General features: G+C 38.2%; 3 protein-coding genes across 3 annotated transcripts; 2 read left to right on the forward strand and 1 right to left on the reverse strand.

Annotated features, from left to right (window-relative positions):
* The first annotated feature begins 40 nt into the window (after positions 1-40).
* On the forward strand, positions 41-6,470 carry LOC135083880 (cytochrome P450 4V2-like). The gene is made up of 10 exons (XM_063978627.1): positions 41-222; positions 1,485-1,574; positions 2,060-2,173; positions 2,607-2,792; positions 3,350-3,546; positions 3,630-3,693; positions 3,805-3,994; positions 4,201-4,352; positions 5,122-5,301; positions 5,733-6,470. The coding sequence occupies exons 1-10, from the start codon at positions 72-74 to the stop codon at positions 5,888-5,890; spliced, it is 1,482 nt and encodes a 493-aa protein (XP_063834697.1). The 5' UTR covers positions 41-71; the 3' UTR covers positions 5,891-6,470.
* Positions 6,471-8,643: 2,173 nt separating this feature from the next.
* LOC135083879 (cytochrome P450 4C1-like) lies at positions 8,644-16,068 on the forward strand. The gene is made up of 10 exons (XM_063978626.1): positions 8,644-8,939; positions 9,101-9,190; positions 9,863-9,976; positions 10,261-10,446; positions 10,947-11,146; positions 11,494-11,557; positions 12,484-12,673; positions 13,537-13,688; positions 14,146-14,322; positions 15,714-16,068. Exons 1-10 carry the CDS (start codon positions 8,795-8,797, stop codon positions 15,878-15,880), a joined length of 1,485 nt encoding a protein of 494 aa, XP_063834696.1. The 5' UTR covers positions 8,644-8,794; the 3' UTR covers positions 15,881-16,068.
* Positions 16,069-16,149: 81 nt separating this feature from the next.
* LOC135083893 (peroxiredoxin-2-like) lies at positions 16,150-19,975 on the reverse strand. Its single transcript, XM_063978647.1, has 7 exons — positions 19,841-19,975; positions 19,711-19,759; positions 19,348-19,489; positions 18,963-19,098; positions 18,472-18,574; positions 17,758-17,886; positions 16,150-16,525 (listed from the first exon to the last, which is right to left on the reverse strand). The coding sequence occupies exons 1-7, from the start codon at positions 19,871-19,873 to the stop codon at positions 16,434-16,436; spliced, it is 684 nt and encodes a 227-aa protein (XP_063834717.1). The 5' UTR covers positions 19,874-19,975; the 3' UTR covers positions 16,150-16,433.
* Between the last annotated feature and the right edge of the window lie 818 nt (positions 19,976-20,793).

The raw sequence follows: 20,793 nt of genomic DNA on the forward strand, positions 1-20,793 counted from the left end.
TACCTATTATGTTGATTAAGTTATATTCAGTGTCCGTAACAGTCACGTAGCATCACTCGCACTACATAGTCATGTACATAACAGTGTTTATACAAGCATTCGTGTTGTTGTTGGCGTTCGCATGTTATTGGGTGCTCAAGCCGAATGTAAAGAAGCCCCCAGCATTTCCGGGCGCTTTGCCCATCATTGGGCATGCTCATTTGTTGGTTGGGGATACAGCACGTAAGTAACTAGCCCTAACTACTAACTAACTAGCTTTGGTTTAATTAATAAACTCTCTCTTGTTAGGTAATTAGGCTGGGTTCCACCATCTTACTTTGACTTTAACAAACGTCAAAAAAGGTAAGGCCTAATAGCGCAATAGCAGCCTGGGTTCGATTCCCAGTGAAGTAAAAGGTATTAACTCGTTTTAATCAGCATTATCACATATAATTCACGATTTAGGTACTTGCGCCTCAAGAAAGAAGAGATTCGTTTTCGTGATTGCTTCGATACATTCTATGTAATATGTGAAACGTTGTTTGTAGGCGATTCGAGACAGACAAATTATTATTATCCATATTATTGGGATTACTAATGTTTGGCCAAAAAACGTTTCCCAAATTATCACATCGCAAACAACGTTTCGCAAATTTTCATTTGGCAAAACAACTTATTGCAAACTTTTAATTCGCAAATGTCGTTTTTGGCATATTATTGTTCAGCAAATTATCGTTTGGCAAAGTATGTTTTGCCAAATGTTTCATTTGGCAAAAATATTTCACGATAAACTATTTACAAAACAATTTGATTGGTGCATAGAATGGAATACAAATTAGCTTGTGGTTATTATTTTGTTTAGTGGGTAGTTATAATATAAAAAAATTTCTAAATAAATTTTCATATTTCATTCTTTTTATCGAAATTTCCAAATGATTCATTAACAATAGAGATGATTCTAGCGCTCGGCGGCCGCTGCCGCGGCACGCTTCGCTCGCCTTCGCGCATTAAGGGTCACTGTTCTAACCTAACCTAACCTACTATTTTCTACAATACCTACTTTTTGCAACCATACTATTTTCTGCAATCTCTCTGTTTTACATAAAATTATTGTGAAAATCATGATCATGTGCCTTATGCTTTGATTTGTGGGTAACGGTGGGTACTCGTAAGTATGTGAAGTGTCAATTTGACCAAGCAAATTATTTGGGATATAATATTTGGCAAAATAAAACATTTGCTATATAAACATTTGCCAAGTAAAATTTGGCCAAATGTTAATTTGACCAAATGAATTAGTTGCGAAAAGTACAGTTGCTAAAAGCTTATTTGGGAAATGAAACTTTGGCGATAAGTTGTTTGTGAAGTGAAATTTGGCGAAAAGTAATTTGGCCAAACGGAAGGATACCATATTATTGGATTATGGTTTTGGAAAAATCTATTTTCAAATAAAATGTGTAAGTAAGTAAATTCTAAAGTTCAAGGGTCATTTCTTAAATTTACAGATTTGTGGCAGTTTGTGAAATGCATGCAACAACATAATCTAGAAAATGGCGGAGTGACGTACATAAAGATAGGCACAAAAACATATTATGGTGAGTGAAATTACATACTTACTAGGTTTTATCAGGTTCACTGTCGATCTGATCGTCCTTCACTGGTTGGGTTTTAATTGGCGGTCAAGCTGTAGATCCCTACACAGGAGTTGCAGTTGTGGGGACGAGAGGTGGGAATAGTCCCATTTTTCGATCAGTCACAGAAAAACTTGTGATACGCGCGTTTTCCAAAGTTTGGGATAAAAGTTTTTCTTTGTTTTTTCTCTAAGTCTTAAAATCTTTCTCTCCATATACATCTTTAGTCCAGAAGTTTACGAAAAAAGTAGAGTAACAAACAAACAGCCTGACAGAGTTTGTATTGAATATTAGGTAAGTATGGATTAAGTACTTTGTCCAGCAATGAACGTCATTTGGCTGAAACGAACGAACGAACAAACGATTAAGTATGGGAGGCTAAATAGTGGCTGTTAATTATTTACAATTTGCATAAAAAAGTACCTATACTCACTTACCCTGTATTACAGCGCTAAGCGACCCAGAAGACTGCACAAAAGTGGCGAGCGTTTGCTTCGAGAAGAGCTTCTTCTACCGCAACATCGTCAGCTCTTGGGTCGGGCAAGGACTGGTTACTGCATCAGGTGAAAATATTTTTATTTATTTATGGAAATATCTTAATCAGAATTTCTTTCGCAAGTAAGACTTGTCCATTTGTAAGGCCTGGTTTCCACCGATGCGGAGCGGAACGGAGAAATGTGTCATGACCAGTCAGATTTCATTTTTCCACTTCTCTTCTCAACGCCGCGCCGGGCGCCGCCGCTATCAAATTCTATGGAAAAATTTGACGGCCCGATTCGCTCCGCTTTAGTGGAACCCGGGTCTTAAACAAAAGCATACAAAAGCCACAAGTCTCCCATAAAGATTTCCACAACGATCGGTCTTGCGCTGCCCGCATCCAGGACCTCACAACCTTTACCAGATCCTCGGTCTTAATGGGCTAAGCCTGCCTCCATAGAATGCACTTGCAGTCATTAGAAAAAATATAACTTCTTCTTCCTTCTATACCTACAACAGTTCCCACATGGAAGGTCCACCGCAAGATGTTAAACCCAGTTTTCAAGCAGCAAGTCCTGGAGAGCTTCCTGGGTATAATAAACAGCCATGGAAAGATCTTGGTAGAGAATATGGCAGCTGAGGTGGGGAAGACTCCGTTTGATCCTGTGCCTTATTTGGACAAAGCCATTCTTGAGGCCAGTTTCCGTGAGTATCTGAATCAATAGCTTTTATCTTCGCAATGAGGTGATGAGTGATGTGAAACTTAGCGACATGGAAAAAAAAAACAGTATAAGTAGCTACCTACACTCTACGGGACTATTCCCACCTCTCGTTCCCACCGCTGCAACTCCTGTGTAGCCAGGATCTACAGCTTGACCGCCAATAAAAACTCAACCAGTGAAGATCAAGTTTGTCCCTGGGAAAGTTAATCAGAAGAACATAGAATAACGTCATCTACGGGAGTAGCTTCAAGTTCTTTGTGCCAAATATTAAAGTCTTATTTTCATTTTTTCCTTCTAGGCTTCTTGTACCCAATGAATGTCACAATGAAATTCTTCAAATAATGCTATGTCCATAAAATTCTGGCCACTGATAAATATTAGCCTAACAAGGCTGAGTTGCACCTCCTTACTTTTACCGTAAATAACCAGAACCGGTGTTTTTGTATGGAGTTTTGAAGTTTGTTAAAGTTCAAGATGGTGCAACCCAGCCTAAGTAGTAGCAGTAGGAGTTAATCAATTTTCTTTATCGTTTGTCCAAAGGTATCGCGTTTGGTGCTGCCAGAAACGATAAAGAGATCAAAATGGATTCTTACATCCAGGCTTTCAAGGAGGTGACCAACATCCTAATCCAGAGGTTCCAGCACGTGTGGATGCACAGCCGATTCATTTACAGCTTCTCCAATCTGAAGAAGAAGCAGGATAAGGCTATTAAGACCACTTGCGATGTGTCTTTTGAGGTAAATAAAATAAGCAAAACTGGTAATATTGCAAGGCTAACAATTTTAAAAATAACTATTTTATAGGTACTCTTTTGTTCTAGATAATTAAGAAGAAAAAATCAGAAAGTGAAATTACTCCAAAGATATCTCCAAATTCCAAAACTGGTCAGTACCTACGACACTTACCTTCGTTCCCACCTCCACTAGTCTAGCTTTGAACTTCAACTTTCTTGTGATTTAATATCAATTTTTGATTTACTTTTATTGAATTTACAGATAACAATAAAGTTAAGGGCTTACTGGATGTAATCTTGGACGTCACTAAAGGAGGTTTGACAGTTGAAGAAATAAGAGAAGAACTGGACACGATGATATTTGCTGGGTACGACACTGTGGCTACTACTCTAATTTATGTATTGGTGGTGCTAGGATCGTACCCTGATATACAAGAACGGACCTTTCTTGAGTAAGTCCACGAACGCATAATTTGTAGAAAAGTTATGGAATATTTTTTTAGAAAGTGACCTAATTAAGAAATAAAATATGACTCAGGTCAGTCTTTTAAAGGCCTGCAAGTATTTATTATATTCTTATCAAGTCTGTTGCATGAGTTAATGTTTTTTACATTACACACCTACCTGTTTTTTTACACTATTCCATTTATTTTTTCAGATTGCAGGAAGTTCTTAAGGTTAAAGACAATGATATTGATAAGGAAGACCTACAGAAGTTGGTGTATTTGGAGGCAGTGATAAAGGAGACCTTACGAATCTTTCCTATTGCTCCTATAATCATCAGGGAATTGGATAAAGATGTTCAGTTAGGTATGACAAGTCTTGTCGCGGAAGTCTAAGGCTACGGCCGGATACTCGCGACACCCCCACTCGGGCGATGACGGAACGCCGCGGAGGTTTTAGTGGGTATACCCCGTCCTTTTCAGGACGGAACAGCGCCCTTTTTGGCCCGGGAGTCCCACACACCACTCTGTCCCCCGATAGTGGTGACGGTGCGCAAAGCATTTCCTCCGCGACAAAAAAAAAGGTATGACAAGTCTACCCCTCTTGGAGTAAGGATGTGGTTGCGCCCTATTAGGGCGAGACGTCAGGGAAGTTAGCTTATTTGCTAAGCAGGACCAGACGCCCCAGGCGGCTTGTGTCGATGAGTCGTCTGCAGCGGCTCATCAACTCAACTGATGAATCCTTGATGCCCGTAGGGGACGTTCTCAGAAGGGTAGAGGTCCTGGTTTTTAGCGGGTTCCACCAGCTGGAGCGTGATATAACTGCCACACCCGGCGGCAGGTATCCATGGGTGGACAGGCCATTTTCTTGGGTCAAGAAAAATCAGAACGAAGCCAAAATAACGATTCTATGCTTCATATAAAAAGTGCTTTACATAATCACAAACTATGCTTGCTTAAGTGAAGCAGTAATTAGAACGCACAGCGTTGAATAGAGCTCTGTGATTGGTTCGTATGTCACCCTGTGCGTACACGCGTACTGCGAGATCTCATAGTAAAGTTTGTGAATGCGGGCGTGCGTGAGTTTATTGTATACGTACCATCATGACATTTACAAATTGTACTTAAATTTTCAGAAAACTACACTCTGCAAGCTGGAAGCGAGTGCATCATGCTGATCTACGCGACTTGCCGTCACCCCGTGTGGGGCGAAGACCGGCATGAGTTTAAGCCTGAACGGTGGCTGGACCCTTCTAGACTTCCTGAGAATCCTAACAGCTTTGCTACGTTTGGAGTCGGGAGGCGATCTTGTATAGGTAACTTCATTCGTACAGTATAAAAGGGACAAAATAATGTACCAGGCAGGGGCCCTCACAGTCACGGATCCAACTCAAAACGGTAGTGCTCACATCAAAGGCATCCAAATATCGTGCAGGCATCACTTGTAAAACCAGATAAATCTGTCAGACCTGGGAGTATATGTAAAATATTCTGAAACCTCTGGTTAATTAGAGGGCCGGCTGTCAGGCTGCTGTAGTGAAGTCTAAATGACCTGATGATGATGATATTAAATACATCCTGGAGTCCCAGATGAAAAAATGGTTTTCATAAAACATTGTAAATTACTGAATAAACTATGTGACACCATTCTCCATTCGGCACCAGAACATACGTCAATTGATTGGTGGTGTCAACACGTTTTCTGTACAGAACATTTTACTAATGTTCCAATTAATTATTCTTACAGGTAAAGCTTATGCCCTGATGTCACTGAAAACCATTCTGGGCCACATAGTTCGCCACTACAAAATAAAGGGGGACTACACCAAGCTGGATATGAAGATGGAAATACTGACGAAACCTATAGCTGGACACCACATCACGTTAGAACATAGGATTTGGTAGATTATTGTTAAGAAATAAATAAATAATAAATAATAATAAATATCCTTCGACATTTTACACTGCGCTTCTAGTCCCAAACTAAGCAAAGATTGTACTATGGGTACTAGACAACGGATATAAACATACTTAAATACTTTTTTTTTGTAAATACATACTTATTATACATAGAAAACACCCAGTCCAATACAAACAAATATGTTCGTTCATGCACAAACGTTTGTACTGTGCGGGAATCGAACTCGCTACCTCCGGAATAGTAGTCCGTTTCGAACCACTACACCAAACGGCCGACAAATGATGAGTTAATGGAGAAATAATAGTAACTTACGTGTTCACATTACGTTCAAATACGTTTCCGTATACAGGGTGTAATTTTTATACTTGATCAAATAGAAAGGGTTGAGTCTAATACTCAAACAAATAATTTCTTTCAATTCAAACATAGCTTGTGTCAGAGGCTTTAGAGTAAGGGCAGTCTAGTATGAGGGATTGTATTAAGAAAATGTTATGGACAGGAAATAGGGCTTCGTATTTTTTCTTAAGCTATGATTTTTCAAAATATATTTTTTCTACATCATAATATTGTTTTTATTAATTTACTTTATTGTTTATATTAGACTACAACGCCAAAATATGGTTGCTGGAAACCAGCTATGTTCATCAGTGTACGTGTGGCTGAAATGATGATGATGATGATAAATAAACAATGTGTAGGTAAATAGGTATTGTTTATAAGCCGTTTTTAGCGTTATGCACTGATTACCCAAACCTATCCATAAATTAAATACTGAATGCAGTATGCACCGGTTTTTCATAATACATTGCATTCATGTTCACGCAATGCATACTAATGAAGCAAAAAGTTTAGCAACTAATTTTAACTGCAATGTTTTTGTGTTGTGACGTTGCGCACAGTATCCGCAGCACAAATATAAATGTGCGCAGAATGCAGATGCGGTGTGATGGCCAGCGGAAATAGGCACTTTGAGCGATTTCAGTTTCATCATTCAGTTTTGGTAGTTCTACATTATTACTCGTAAAGGTATAAAGGCCAAATTATAAGTTTTTTAAATTATTAGGGAAAAGGCAGCTAGCTTTTGCTGCATAATAAAGGCGTAACACACTGAAATAACTGATTGGCACTTGTTGTTTGTTTGACGAACATAAGTAAATAAGTTATTATTTTTCTCTATTCCATTAACCATCAAAACAACCTTTGACCGCACTGGTCGTTAATGGGATTCTACAATTTATTATCCTACTAATATTATAAATGCGAAAGTTTGGATGTCTGGATGTTTGTTACTCTTTCACGCAAAAACTACTGAACGGATTTTGTTGAAACTTTACAGTATAATTGTTTATAACCCAGAATAACATATAGACTATAATTTATGACGATATGTGACAAACTAAATTTCACGCGAGTGAAGCCGCGGGCAAAAGCTAGTACATTTATAAAGCATCATACACATTACAGCCGCAATACGTTAAGATAAACGACAGCATGTGAAAGAAATTGTAGTTGTTGGAGGTACATTAAGGTATTAATTCTCGTGATAGGGATACGGGAATGTTCCAAAGGAAAATGAGATTCAACACTGAAACAAGGCCTAGCTTGCAACTAGAAATATTATTAAAAACCTTTAAAAAGAGGTCAACAATAGTTTTTTCTGATTATCTTGCACTGCTTATGCTTCTGCAGCCGATGGTGCAGCAAGGTATGGAGTGGAGGCCGCGTACCGGAAAACGCAGCGTGGGACGTCCACCCACAAGGTGGACCGATGATATCGTAAAGGTAGCAGGAAGGCGCTTGACGCAGGCCGCTACCAACCGGGCAACATGGAAAGCATTGGGGGAGGCGTATGTTCAGCAGTGGACGTCCTATGGCTGAGATGATGATGATTGCACTGCTTCTTCTGGCCCACATATTGTTCTGAAGCAGTGGTAAGGTTTAACTGGGACGTGTAAAGGTTCGACCAAACCAACGCGTGAAGCCTGTCATCGCCATCGCCATTGCACATGCGGGCTGCACGCTTTAGTTTGATCGAACCATAAAAGCGCTTTTTAGAGCCTATTAGCAAAAAATAAATGACTCTTAGGACAGATTAATAATTATAACCTACGTATACGAACGAGTTTCACGCGGTCTCCTAAAACCTCGGCTGGGCAAAGTCACGGTTGAAACTGTGTTGTTTGTAGAAGGTGGTCAAACGTTTCGCGTGTGTTAGAGCAGGATTTCTCAAACTTTCGGCTCCTAGAACCCATGTTAAAGTTTCCAGGGGACAGCGAACCCCTAAAGAAAAATAAGGTGTGAATTTTAATAAAAAGTACCTACGAAATAAAGTGCCAAAGAAACGTCTTTTTAACATGTGATGGGTGTGCCTGTTTCTTTTCGCAAATGGAGTCAATATTACGAGTAATAATTTTGGATAATATTTAAACCTTCATTCTGCCACTATTGCGTAAATGTCGTCGCGAATCCTTTTTTTTTGTCGCGGAGTAAATGCTTTGCGCACCGTTCACCACTGCCGGGGGACAGGGTGGTGTGTGGGACTCGCGGCGCCCTAAAAAGGGCGCTGCTTCGTCCTGAAAAGGACGGGGTATACCCACTAAAACCTCCGCGGCGTTTCGTCATCGCCGGAGTGGGGTGTCGCGAGTACCCGGCCATAACCTTAGATCGTCGCGACCCCCCGGTGTCAAAGTCTGTCGAAGACTTATCGCATTCCCCACTTTGAGAAACCGTGTTAGAGCATTAGACATAAGAAAATATTAATTTAAACCAGTCGTTATTGCTCGTTAATTTAAGAAGCTGCTTTAAGTTATTAGCTAGGAAACCTCAGACAAAACATCAGTTTGCGGTCGAGTAGAGGAGTTACATGAAGTTGATAATTAGTTTTTGAAATGTACATTTTATTGTTTGTGGTAGTGTTATGTGGTGTGTGGGTAATTTCCCGAAGAAAAGGTTTTAAGGGTAATCTACCCCCGACTTACCCTGGATGTTTGCCGATCATTGGTCACGCGCATTTGTTGGTGGGAAATGGGAAACGTAAGAATGTTTTAATTTAATATTTAGAAAAATTAAGGGTGTAGTTATTTTCCTAACAGCAAATCTTGATTGACAGCAAAGATCTCTATTATGTAATGTATGCTAAGTAGTTAGAACTTTACCTAAATGAATATAGTCCTAGGTATGCTTTCAAATTGCAGGGTTATGGAATCTGCTTGAAGATATACAAAGGGAATGCCTGAAGAATGATGGCGTTATGCATTTCAAAATAGGACCCATGTCATACTACGGTGAGTGATTATTATGCAAACCTACCACTTTACTTATAGATCGTTTGATGATCTATACTTAATATTATAAAGCTGAAGAGTTTGTTTGTTTACTTGAACGCGCTAATCTCCGAAACTAGTACTGGTCCGATTTAAAAAATTCTTTCAGTGTTAGATAGCCCATTTATCGAGGAAGGCTATAGGCTATACAACATCACGCTACGATCAATAGGAACAGAGCAATAATGAAAAATGTTGCGAAAACGGGTTTTCACGCGTACGAAGTCGCGGGCACAGCTAGTAGATGATAAAGATGAAACGATATATCTACAGCATTAAAGCTTCTTTAAAAAGAAGTTAAGCAATATTCAAAAAGAACGTTCGTCTTTGATACTGAGATGTGTGTCAATCTGTTTCTTTGATACAAGTAGGTACAGTCAGCGTCAAATAGTTCGTGACACCCAAAGTAGCCAAAAAGTTCGCAACACGTCTTTGTTACATTGAAATAAGGTTGTTGTCAACTTTTTGGCCACTTTTGGTGTCACAAACTATTTGATGGAGACTGTACAGTGTACATGCTTTGACAACCCACGAGTTTTGTTTTTATGAATACTTACTTTTCACGTTCAGTATATTAATATTAATTATGTAAGATCAACAACCGACTTATGACAATATTACTAAATTTTCCAGCGATCTGCGACCCCGAAGACTATTTCACGGTGATGGGTGCTTGTTTGGAAAAAAACTACTTTTATCGGAAACTTTTGAGTGTCTGGGTGGGTGATGGACTAGTCACTGCTCCAGGTAAAGATTCAGAATTTTTCACTTCGACTGTTTTGTAAGTCTCAGGTAGAGCATTTGACAAAGAAAAAGATAAGTATTCACGATATCACATCACTATTTTAATTTTTAGATAATGCCGATAATAGCAGTAGAAGTTGTCTGTAAAGTTCTGAAAAATATGAACAGGTAGAAATAAAAGCGGTCATATCGCGAAAGGAAATAAATATTTCTTTTCAGCAAGCTGATAAAATGCAAGTGTAACAAAAACTCTACTCTACAGTCTACGCTTGTCGGTTCCTTTCCAGTGACAGTTTGGAAGAAACACCAGAAGCTGCTGTATCCAGCTTTTGGCCAGCAGGTGGTGGATGGCTTCATTGGGGTCTTCAACAGCCAAGCACGGACCCTCGTCAACAATCTGGCAAGGCTTACAAACATGGGGCCTTTTGAACATTTGGAATATATCGGGCGGGTTGCTTTAGAGGCGAATTTATGTGAGTGAATTCACTAGGTGGATCGACGATCTGATGAAGGTCGCGGGAAGAACCTGGATGCGGGAAGCGCAGGACCGGTCGTTATGGAAATCCTTGGGGAGCCTTTGTCCAGCACTGCACGTCATTTGTGACTGAAACGACGAATTCTTTTTTTACCCAACTATGACAAACCTAAAGGGCAAACCTAATTTGCACTCTTAACCTTTAGGCCAAGATTATTTCGAAACATTTGCTGTCCAGATATTTCTGATATTTAACCATTCACTGATCTGCCATAATTATGCAGTTTAAATGACTATCTTACTCGGTTGCATTTAGCAAACCTTAACTTCCTATAGTATTTCTATGACGATCAGGATTCGTAACCAGTTTTATACCGTACTTAGTCGATTCTTTGAAGGTTCGTCTTACATTAACTATAGCTCTACCGCTTAACTCAGTGCCTGAGGTATGAGTATGACCGGCATAATTTACCTACCTAATTATTAAAATTCTTACAGTAACCGCATTCGGTTTAGAGCTAAACGAAAAAAACATCGAAAAAATGGAAGTTTACATGAGATGTTTTGATGATATACGGAGAATTATGATCCAAAGAATCCAAAATGTTTGGATGCATAACAATTTTGTGTACGGTTGGACTGAACTCAAGAAACGTCAGGAAAAAGCTTTGAAGACGCTTCAAACGATGAATGATGAGGTAATCAATGATAACTAACCTTATTTTTTTGTATTTTTATTTCTATACAACCCGGTCGAGTTAATTGCGCACATGGCAGCCGTGACGTCACATCAACGGTCTGGTACGAACGGGGTGAACGCGGGTAACTGCGAGGGAGTCGCATTCTAGTGAGATGGCAGTTAACTCGATCGGCTTGTACCTAGATGTCTCTCATGTCTCTAATATCAATGTCAACTGCCATCATTTAAAGCTGTGTAAAAGCTATTATTTAGTGCTGTGAAGATATCATCAACTGTTATTTTGGTTAGTTCTATTCCTATATTTGTCTAGATTTAGCGTTTCAAGTTATATCAACTTTGTTTCAGATAATACAGCAAAAAAGAAGAGCAATGAAACATAGACTTGGTGCTGGACAAACAAATAAAGTTGGTAAGTTATCTTTTTGACTAGGAGTTGCTCAGGGTTCAATATTAGGACCATTATTTTAAATGTTGAAAATGAAGTTTTTTATTGAAAAAATTGGTATCTTTTATTCTATTGGCTCTACTTACAATTCTTTTACTATAAAAGAACTTCTTACACTACGTGAAACCACTTCAAGGTAACACTAATTTATAAAGATAACATTTGAAAATATTATTAAGATGTAAACCAGTGAGTAGATTATGCTAAGGTCTAAGGTCAAGCTCACTTAGACCGCATCAAAGACATGTTTAAAACTCAACGTAAGTAAACAAACAGATAGGTAAACAATAACATGTGGAAACGTGAAAAAAATAAACACTAAGAATATTAGGCCCTGTTTCCACCAAAGCGGAGCGGAGCAAATGTGTGTTGAATAACCAATCAGATTTCATTATTTCCACTTCTAGACTAAGAGCTAGTGAACGCCAGACCTACGTCATTTAATAAAAGCTGAAAGTTTGTCAGCGTATGCTCCCAATATAGGATATATCTAATGTTGGTGAATTATGAAGTTTGTGGTTTATGGTCATCGTGGCTTTGGGAGCTACCCTAAAAAAACTGTCTGGCAAGGAGTTGGAACTGTCAAAACTGTCTGGCTTTTGGGGAAAATACTTCTAATTATTGTCCAAATATTATACATAAAAATCAGATTTAATGGTCAGCTTTTATAAAATTACGTAGGTCTGGCGTTCACTAGCTCTTCGTCTATTCTCCTCTCCGTTCTGCACAGCTCCGCTTTGACAGCCCAACACTTCTCCGCTACGTTCCGCCTTGGTGGAAATTGTGCCTAAGAATGTAGAAGCAAATCCTCCAGCCTCTGATAAATAAGATAGTGCTACTGTATTGGAGACCAAAATGACCTAATGCTGATTACCATTTAATTTTCATAGGTAAAAGATTCAAAGGCTTCATGGACCTAGTTTTGGAGCTGGTAGAAGAAGGGGTTCTCACCGATCAGGAGATCAGGGGCGAAGTGGATACAATGGTGCTGGCTGGATATGACACGTCGTCTACTACGGCGGCATATACGTGTGTTCTATTGGGATCCTATCCTGATGTCCAAGAGAAGGTGTATGCTGAGTAAGTGCGTCAAATGGCGGTTGTCACTTGTCTTCTTCGTCTTTTGTTTATGGCCAGATGGGGTGTCATTTGTCCAAGTGCTGGATTTATGGAGGGAATAAAACGACAACTATCTGCACAGGATAGTTGACACTCTATTTACTATTTACGCGACACTCGCATATATTTTATAAGGCAATGAGGACTATGATATGACGTCATACCTTAGCCAAATGGCAAAAAACGGAACCCTTATAGATTCGTCATGTCTGTCTGTCTGTCCGTCCGTCCGTATGTCACAGCCATTTTTTTCCGAAACTATAAGAGCTATACTGTTGAAACTTGGTAAGTAGATGTATTCTGTGAACCGCATTAAGATTTTGATGCAAAAATAAAAAAATAATAATAAATATTGGGGGCTCCCCATACTTAGAACTGAAACTCAAAAATTTTTTTTTCGTCAAACACATACGTGTGGGGTATCTATGGATAGGTCTTTAAAAATGATATGGAGGTTTCTAAAATACTTTTTTTCTAAACCGAATAGTTTGCGTGACAGACGCTTCCAAAGTGGAAAAAAGTTAGAGGGGGTCTAACTTCTAAAATAAGAAAATGAAAAATCTAAAAAAAACATATGATGTACATTACTATAAAAACTACCAACGAAAATTGTTTTGAACGAGATCTAGTAAGTAGTTTTTTTTTAATACCTCGTAAATCGTAAACCGCTTATTACCGCGTAATCTTTCATACTAATAACTTAAATAAAAAATAATAATTTTAATTTCATAAATCAATGGTACGGAACCCTCGGTGCGCGAGTCCGACTCGCACTTGGCCGGTTTTTTTTTACTAGACTTGATATTTCCACCTTTCTTTCACAGGTTGGAAGAGGTATTCGGAAACTCAGATATAGACGTGGAGAAGCACGATTTATCTAAACTGGTCTACCTGGATGCCGTCCTGAAAGAAGTGGGCAGACTGTACCCGGTCACACCAATTATACTGAGATATGTGGACAAGGACGTCAAACTTAGTAAGTTTCTTTTTATACAACACTACGGGACTATTCCCACCGCTGCATATTCTGTATATACCTATATTGTCGTGCCCTGCGTGCCCAAACAACAGCACGCAGGAAGATTTAATTAATGCTACTGACAACGCCACTCTTGTAGCGGAGTTTTGGGCTGACACTGTATAGGTTTGCTGTCGACACGACAAGGACTCCTGTATAGCGAGGTTCTAAAGCTTGACCGGCATTGACCGCCAATAAAAACCCAACCAGTGAAGGTCAAGTTTGACGCGGGAAAAGTTGAACTGTCATTGGACCCGCAACGAAATTAATTAAAGAACATAGAGTTCGGAGTTAAGGTTCGACTTTCCTTCAGTGCAAAGCGGTTTCCAACTGTGGAGTACCGTGTCTCCAACTCTGGTCTATGACAAAAATAGGATAAGATAAGAAAGACTTTATCGAGTCTATTTCTTTCCAGGAAACTACACCATGCCGGAGGGTAGCAACTGCGCTATATTCCTAAGCGGAGTCAGCCGACACAAGGTGTGGGGGGCGGATAAAGACCAGTTCAGACCGGAGAGGTGGTTGGAAAATACAGTACCAGAGAACTGTAATGCTTACACTGGATTCAGTACTGGACGACGAGCTTGCATTGGTACGTAATGCTATCTTACCAACCAAGTGGAGCTAATGAGTATTGCGGAATGAGGGCTATCGTTTTTATACTTAACAGTTGGCACCCCTGGCGATTGACAGGACCTTACTCTACAGTGGCACCATCTTGATGAGTGCAAATGCGATAGTTCTCCTACCACTGTAACGCTCACCAGTTGGTGCCACTGTCTTCGCTGCTAGCAAGTGACAGGACCTTACTCTACAGTGGCGCTAACTGGTGAGCGCTAAAACGATAGCCCTCATTGCGGACTTTATTACCTCGCTCACCGCTCCGAAACCTTTTTGCCAGGCAGCTTAATATGGCTGTTTTGCATCAGCGGAGACCAGACAAGATGAGTGGCGTTATGGTGGGCAGGTTGTTTACCAAAGCGAAGCATAGCAGAGATGTGCGGAGGTTTTTATCGCTCCGCTTTATAAGACGTATTTTGTATGGAAATGTCACCTCCATCATTTTGCTCATAATCCTCCACTTTGCTCAATATCCTTTAAAGCTGAGTGGAGACGAGACGTGTAAACAACGAAATTATATTGAATGAGTTGTGTTAACTTATTTTCGTAATTTGAGTTCTTGCTTACAGCCTGACACCGGCTTATTCCACTATTCCCCATTGACAATCCCCGTTAACGCCACTTGGAGCTTATAATGGAAAATAATGAACTAACAAGTTCATTAATCCCCGTTATATTAGGATTTTATTTTTAACGTTATAAGTTTTATAACGGGGATTAATTAACAAAAGTTCACTATTCCCCGTTGACGGGGATTGTCAACGGGGAATAGTGGAATAAACCCTGACACGGCTTCTGACACCACAGCGCAATCCTAAATCCCATTATGAGATACCTACAGACGATGACATATCAAGAAGCACGCTATTTTTCAACCGACTTCAAAAAAGGAGGAGGTTCTCAATTCGACCCGTATGTTTTTTTTTTCTTTCTATGTTTGTTACGCGATAACTCCGCCAATTATGAACCGATTTGAACAAATCTTTTTTCGGCGTATAGGTAATACCTCAAGGGTGGTCCCATTTAAATTTAATAATAAAAAAAACAACCCCCAAGGGTGGAAAATTGGGGATGAACTTTTTTATACGCAATATCTCCGCCGATTATAAATCAATTTGAACGATTATTTTTTTGTTGAATAGGTATTATCAAAAGGGTGGTTTCATGCGAATTTGAAGAAAATATTTCATCCCCAAGGGTGGAAAATTGGAGATGAACTTTTTTATACGCAATATTTTTAATTTTTAGTTTTTTTTTGTGTTCACGCATTTGAAGTCGGTTTTATTTTTAAAAAAAGTTATTAACTGAAAATGTCTGCGCGAACTGTAACCTAATAGAATTAAATTCTATTTGTTTTTCCAGGAAGATCCTATGCACTGACGTTGATGAAAATCACCTTAGTTCATATCTTGCGCAACTACAGAATAAAAGCCGACCATAGACAACTGGTGTTGACACTCGAACTATTCCTGAAGCCAGCCGAGGGTTGCAAGATTTCTTTAGAACCGAGGCAAATTAAAAGGGAATAATAATTTAAAGTTATTTATTTAATAAGTTTAAAGGCTAAAAATATGGGTAAATTATTTTTCCACTAAACGGGGAGCGTGGAAATTGATATTTGTACACTTTTCTACTCTTTTAAGTTTTTGGGGCGATTATGGACTGTTTTATATGGAATTCTGTACAGAAAGCTTATACATATTTAAAGATTTTTAAAATAAGTTCTGTCGTTTAAAAGCTTTTTGAAGAAAATATTATATCTAGGTAATTAAGCAAGGAATTTAAAAATAAAACAGTATTTATAACAAAACTTTATAATTAAAACACCTTTGAAACAGAAGACTTTGATCTAAACGTTGGATTAAATCCGGTTTTAAAACTAAAATTGATCTTATTTTCATTTTACCTTAAAATAAATGCCTTTTGGTTTTTGTTCAATAAATACTTAGTATTCGAGCCGACCATACGGTTAAATACCAAAACCCATTATGCAAGTTATAAAACTATTAAAAACTTCATATGTGAGATGCATAGTTGCTACAGTCGCCATCTATTGGTAGGAAAATAGAACTAACTTGCAAGCTAGTTTGCTTTCTGGAAGTACTCTTTGCTTTCCTTGGGGTTTGGCTTGATTGTGTCCGCGTTTGTCTCTGGGTTCCAGTTAGCTGGGCAAACTGTAAACAGAAAGACAAAATGAGTAAGAAAATACTGTGATTAGGACTAAAATATTGTTTAAACGACGGGGATTGAACTACGGACCGATCGAATCGGCAGTTTGGGCTATTGTTGCTTTAATGCCTCACAACAAATGTTCTAATTGCTAATAAATTAAATCACAGTGCATGGTATTGATTGATACACACCTATTACAAATACACAAATATAACTTTAATACAGTTGATTGTAGTAAAGCCTGGTCCGTGAGCACGTAGAATCCCGTCCAATGACCCCAAGCTGCCCATCCTTGTCGCTCGCACGTAGTTATGTTGCTGTCGCGCTCGCACACTCACTGCGGGCGCGCGTCGCACAGTCGCGACAGCAACATAATTACGCGCGAGCGATAAGGATGGGTAGCTTGGGGTCATTGGACGGGATTCTACGTGCTCACGGACCAGGCTTTAGTAGATTTTAACAACCACTTCTGCAATCTGCGCTGCTCGCTTCCCGAGTCTTCCCGCGATTTTTACCAGATCAGCGGTCTATCGAGTGGGAGACTTGCCTGTACAGTCAGCGTCAAATAGTTCGTGACACTCAATTGGCCAAAAAGTTGACAACACAACCTTATTCCAATTGTAACAAAGACGTGTTGGCTACTTTGGATCTCACGAACACTGACTTATGACTATACTACGTTTTAGTAATGGTCACTATGGAATTCAGAGGGTGAGGCCTTTACCCAGCAGTTAATGACATTAAATTGAAACGAAACTATACAGGGTGGAATTTTGTAATGCCACCTGGAGGCAAAGTACCGTTAATATTAGAGATAGAAAAAAATTCTCAAAGAAAACATTCCTTTATTTTTGAAAAGAAATAGGACTGCATTCAAAGATTTCCAAAAATTTGCTTGCCACACCCGGGAATCGAACCAACTAAAATCTGTTAAAAATTACACCCTGTATTTTTATTGCATCAATCGTTAGGGTCAAGTATAAGGATGAAATCTCTCTAACAAACTTGATAAATCAAATGAAAGGAAATCCATAAAATCTTAAATTATTTTAATTACGTACAGAAAATTGTATGGTATGATAGTGAATTTTCGAAAATCTATAAATGCAGTTCTCTTTCTTTTCAAAAATAAAGGAATGTTTTCTTTTAGTAAAATTTTCTATCTGCAGTATTAAGAGTACTTTCCCTCCAGATGGCATTACAAAATTCCACTCTGTAGTTCTTATAGACTTACCTTCTCCATGTTTATCAGAGAACTGGAATGCTTTCACAAGTCTCAGCGCTTCTTCCACAGAGCGGCCTACTGGTAAGTCATTGACTGACATATGCCGGAGAATACCGTTTTTGTCGATGATGAACATGCCTGAAGTAGAAAAGACAGTTTAGTAAATAAATGTTTGTATCTTTGGACATTTTAGACTACTGCATTAGTATAACAATATTTTGAAAATCATCTAGCTAGATTAATACAAACAAACAATCTATATATATAAAAGAAAGTCGTGTTAGTTACACCACTTATAACTCAAGAACTGCTGAACCGATTTAGCTGAAAATTGTCAGGGAGGTAGTTTAGAGCCAGGAGAAGGACATAGGATACTTTTTATCCCGTTCTAAAAAAAAAGTCTGCTTATTTATTGCCATTAAGGCGGAACAAAGTTCGCCGGGTCAGCTAGTTATGTATAAAGATGCATTATGTAGGCATTGAACCCACCTGAGACCTTTAGCATATTGTATGTTAGTAGTATACTTTATTGGTAATATTTTGTGTAAAATGAAATTGGACACAGCTTAGTAACAAATGGATTTGAGTGATAACATTAATATTTTATCAGTATGATAATTTCATTTTTATCAGCTAATGCTAGTGCTCCCATGTAATATTAGAAATTTAACATGATAACCTCATTTTATAATCAAAGCAAAGAAAATTAACATGAAAACTTACCACGGAGTGCGATCCCCTCATCTATAAGCACACCATAGTCTGATGAAATGGTTTTCTTGTAGTCAGCTAATAGCGGAAAATCTAATTTGCCCACTCCACCTTCCTGAAAATTATAAAAGCAAGAAAAATGTATGTGCCAATCTCAAAAACTATGATAATAACCAAATCTTATAGTAGTAACTAATTTGGCACATTTTTTATTATATTTGCCAGAATTTGATGTTTTATCATTAATAGTTCAATAATCACTCATCATTTCAAATTCAATAACTATAAAAATGATAAATCTTACAATGTAGGTAGGTAGTTTAGTTTAGTGTTCACCTTGTGGGTATAAAATAAAGAGCCCCACAGACTAGACTTCTTGTTGGCTAATATTTTGGTCAGGCTGTCTTATACAATACAAAAGCCAAAAGGCCAATCAGCTAACAATTTGTATGAGGAATATAAAAGTTCTTTAGGGACAAATAAACAAGTAACTACAAAGTTACCTTCCTGGGGGTGTTAGTCCATGCTAAGTGGCTGTATTCCGAGTCTGTGGAGATACCGATAACTTGGCAACCGATGTTAGCGAACTCTTTTGCTCGGTCACTGAACGCAATTAGCTCCGTTGGGCAGACAAATGTGCTGAAAATATAAGAAATTATAGTGCTTTATGTAACTATTACAGTGTAGTTACTAATACAACGCAAAAGTTAGAAATATAAAAAATTGAGTATGTTTTAAGGTTTATGGAAACAGATTTTGGACCTTTATGAGTGTGGGTAGGTGGCACAGATTTTAATGATTGACACAAAAGATTTCCCATTGTATCTGGAATTTCTTTACAATAATTAATTCTTGAGCATGTAATAAACTGTGTTAATGTAAACTTACAAATCTAACGGGTAGAAAAGCAAAACAACGTATTTGCCAGCGAAGTCTGCCAGTTTGAGATTGTTGAATTCACCGTTGACAACGGCAGTGGCTGAGAAGTCTGGTGCAGGCTTCTGGACTTTAGGAGTGAAGACTGCAGTTGCTGTAATAGAGAAAAAATGTGGTAAGAAGTTATAGATTGCTGATACTTGTTTTGAAACTTGATTAACTAGGTCTTGTTAAAAAAAGCTTTTAAAAATAATACCTATCATTTTTACTGCGCACTACGAAGTTAACAAAATAACTGAAGCGGTTCGAAAGAGGTTATAATTTACGTAACTAAAACAGTTTTTTTGGAGATTATACCAAATAATAAATACTTACTGGTAGAGAAATTAACTTGTTTGAGTGTAGAGAGCGCCGGGGCCAGCACCTGTGGGTTAAATTACGTGAATTATTCGAAAATACCGTACTAAAAAATATTGCGATAGGATGCCTAATGATGAAAACATACCCTGCGAGTAAGTTGTTTTACTAAGAACGACATCTTTACGTTTACTTTCAGATGAGATAAAATTCAATCTTCTGCAGTTACAAGATATCTAGGCAATTAATTTAATTTACAAATTAAAATTGGCCGCAGAAAGAAAGAAATCAACCAGAAAGTGACATTGACGTATTGAACGCAGTGTTACCAGTCGGGTCTTGTCAGAAATTACCAGAAATATAAAAAAATGTAACCTTTTTGAATAAAAAGTAACCTTCATACGGGGGGGGGGGGGGGGGGGGGGGGGTGCGGAGCGATTGTGTAAGGTTGTTCATGGATGGTTCATGTTTACCTAAATTTTGACCATTCCATGAAGACCGAAAAGTGACCGGTCGTATAAAAAAACATTTGCTAAAACTCATTGTCTTTAACAAATAATAAATGAAATTCATGTTTAAATGCAGTTTATGACATAATTTTTAAATTCTCACTATTAATATTTTTACTGAATAACCTGTAAAAGTTAATTCTACAATTTCTGAAAAATCACCTAAAAGTAACCTTTTCATTAGAAGTGTAACCTAAAAGTAACCAATGCAGTTCAAAAGTAACCTAAAAGGTTACAAAAGTAACCTTCTGGCAACACTGATTGAACGACCAACAAAAAACAGGTGGTGACAAGTGACGGACCGAATCTACCCAAAACATATTTTATAGCCTGACCAGGAACATAAAAACCCTGGCATAGAGGCGCGTCAATTGCATTTGATAGTGCAACACTGAGTATAGTCGCACCCGTGTTAAATTAATAGGCTAACTTTATGTATCGGGCTAATTTGATATTTTCATATATTAACGAAAAAATATTATTATAGGTAACCTAGTTTAAATAAATTAAATGAAACCATCAATCGAGCTAGTAGGATTTATTTTATTATTTATCAATAATCAAATTCAGAACTTGAATATTCAACTGCAAT

The sequence above is a fragment of the Ostrinia nubilalis genome, chromosome 24, assembly GCF_963855985.1.
Source record: "Ostrinia nubilalis chromosome 24, ilOstNubi1.1, whole genome shotgun sequence".
Taxonomy (NCBI): Eukaryota; Metazoa; Arthropoda; class Insecta; order Lepidoptera; family Crambidae; genus Ostrinia; species Ostrinia nubilalis.

Coding starts and splice junctions, on each gene's coding strand:
- LOC135083880 (XM_063978627.1), top strand. CDS start 72: ATGTACATAACAGTGTTTATACAAGCATTCGTGTTGTTGTTGGCGTTC. Junction 223..1,484: donor GTTGGTTGGGGATACAGCAC/GTAAGTAACTAG, acceptor TTAAATTTACAG/ATTTGTGGCAGTTTGTGAAA. Junction 3,995..4,200: donor CAAGAACGGACCTTTCTTGA/GTAAGTCCACGA, acceptor TTATTTTTTCAG/ATTGCAGGAAGTTCTTAAGG.
- LOC135083879 (XM_063978626.1), top strand. CDS start 8,795: ATGTACATTTTATTGTTTGTGGTAGTGTTATGTGGTGTGTGGGTAATT. Junction 9,191..9,862: donor AGGACCCATGTCATACTACG/GTGAGTGATTAT, acceptor TAAATTTTCCAG/CGATCTGCGACCCCGAAGAC. Junction 9,977..10,260: donor TGGACTAGTCACTGCTCCAG/GTAAAGATTCAG, acceptor GTTCCTTTCCAG/TGACAGTTTGGAAGAAACAC.
- LOC135083893 (XM_063978647.1), bottom strand. CDS start 19,873: ATGTCGTTCTTAGTAAAACAACTTACTCGCAGG. Junction 19,760..19,840: donor TAAAACAACTTACTCGCAGG/GTATGTTTTCAT, acceptor TTTAACCCACAG/GTGCTGGCCCCGGCGCTCTC. Junction 18,575..18,962: donor GGACTAACACCCCCAGGAAG/GTAACTTTGTAG, acceptor TATAATTTTCAG/GAAGGTGGAGTGGGCAAATT.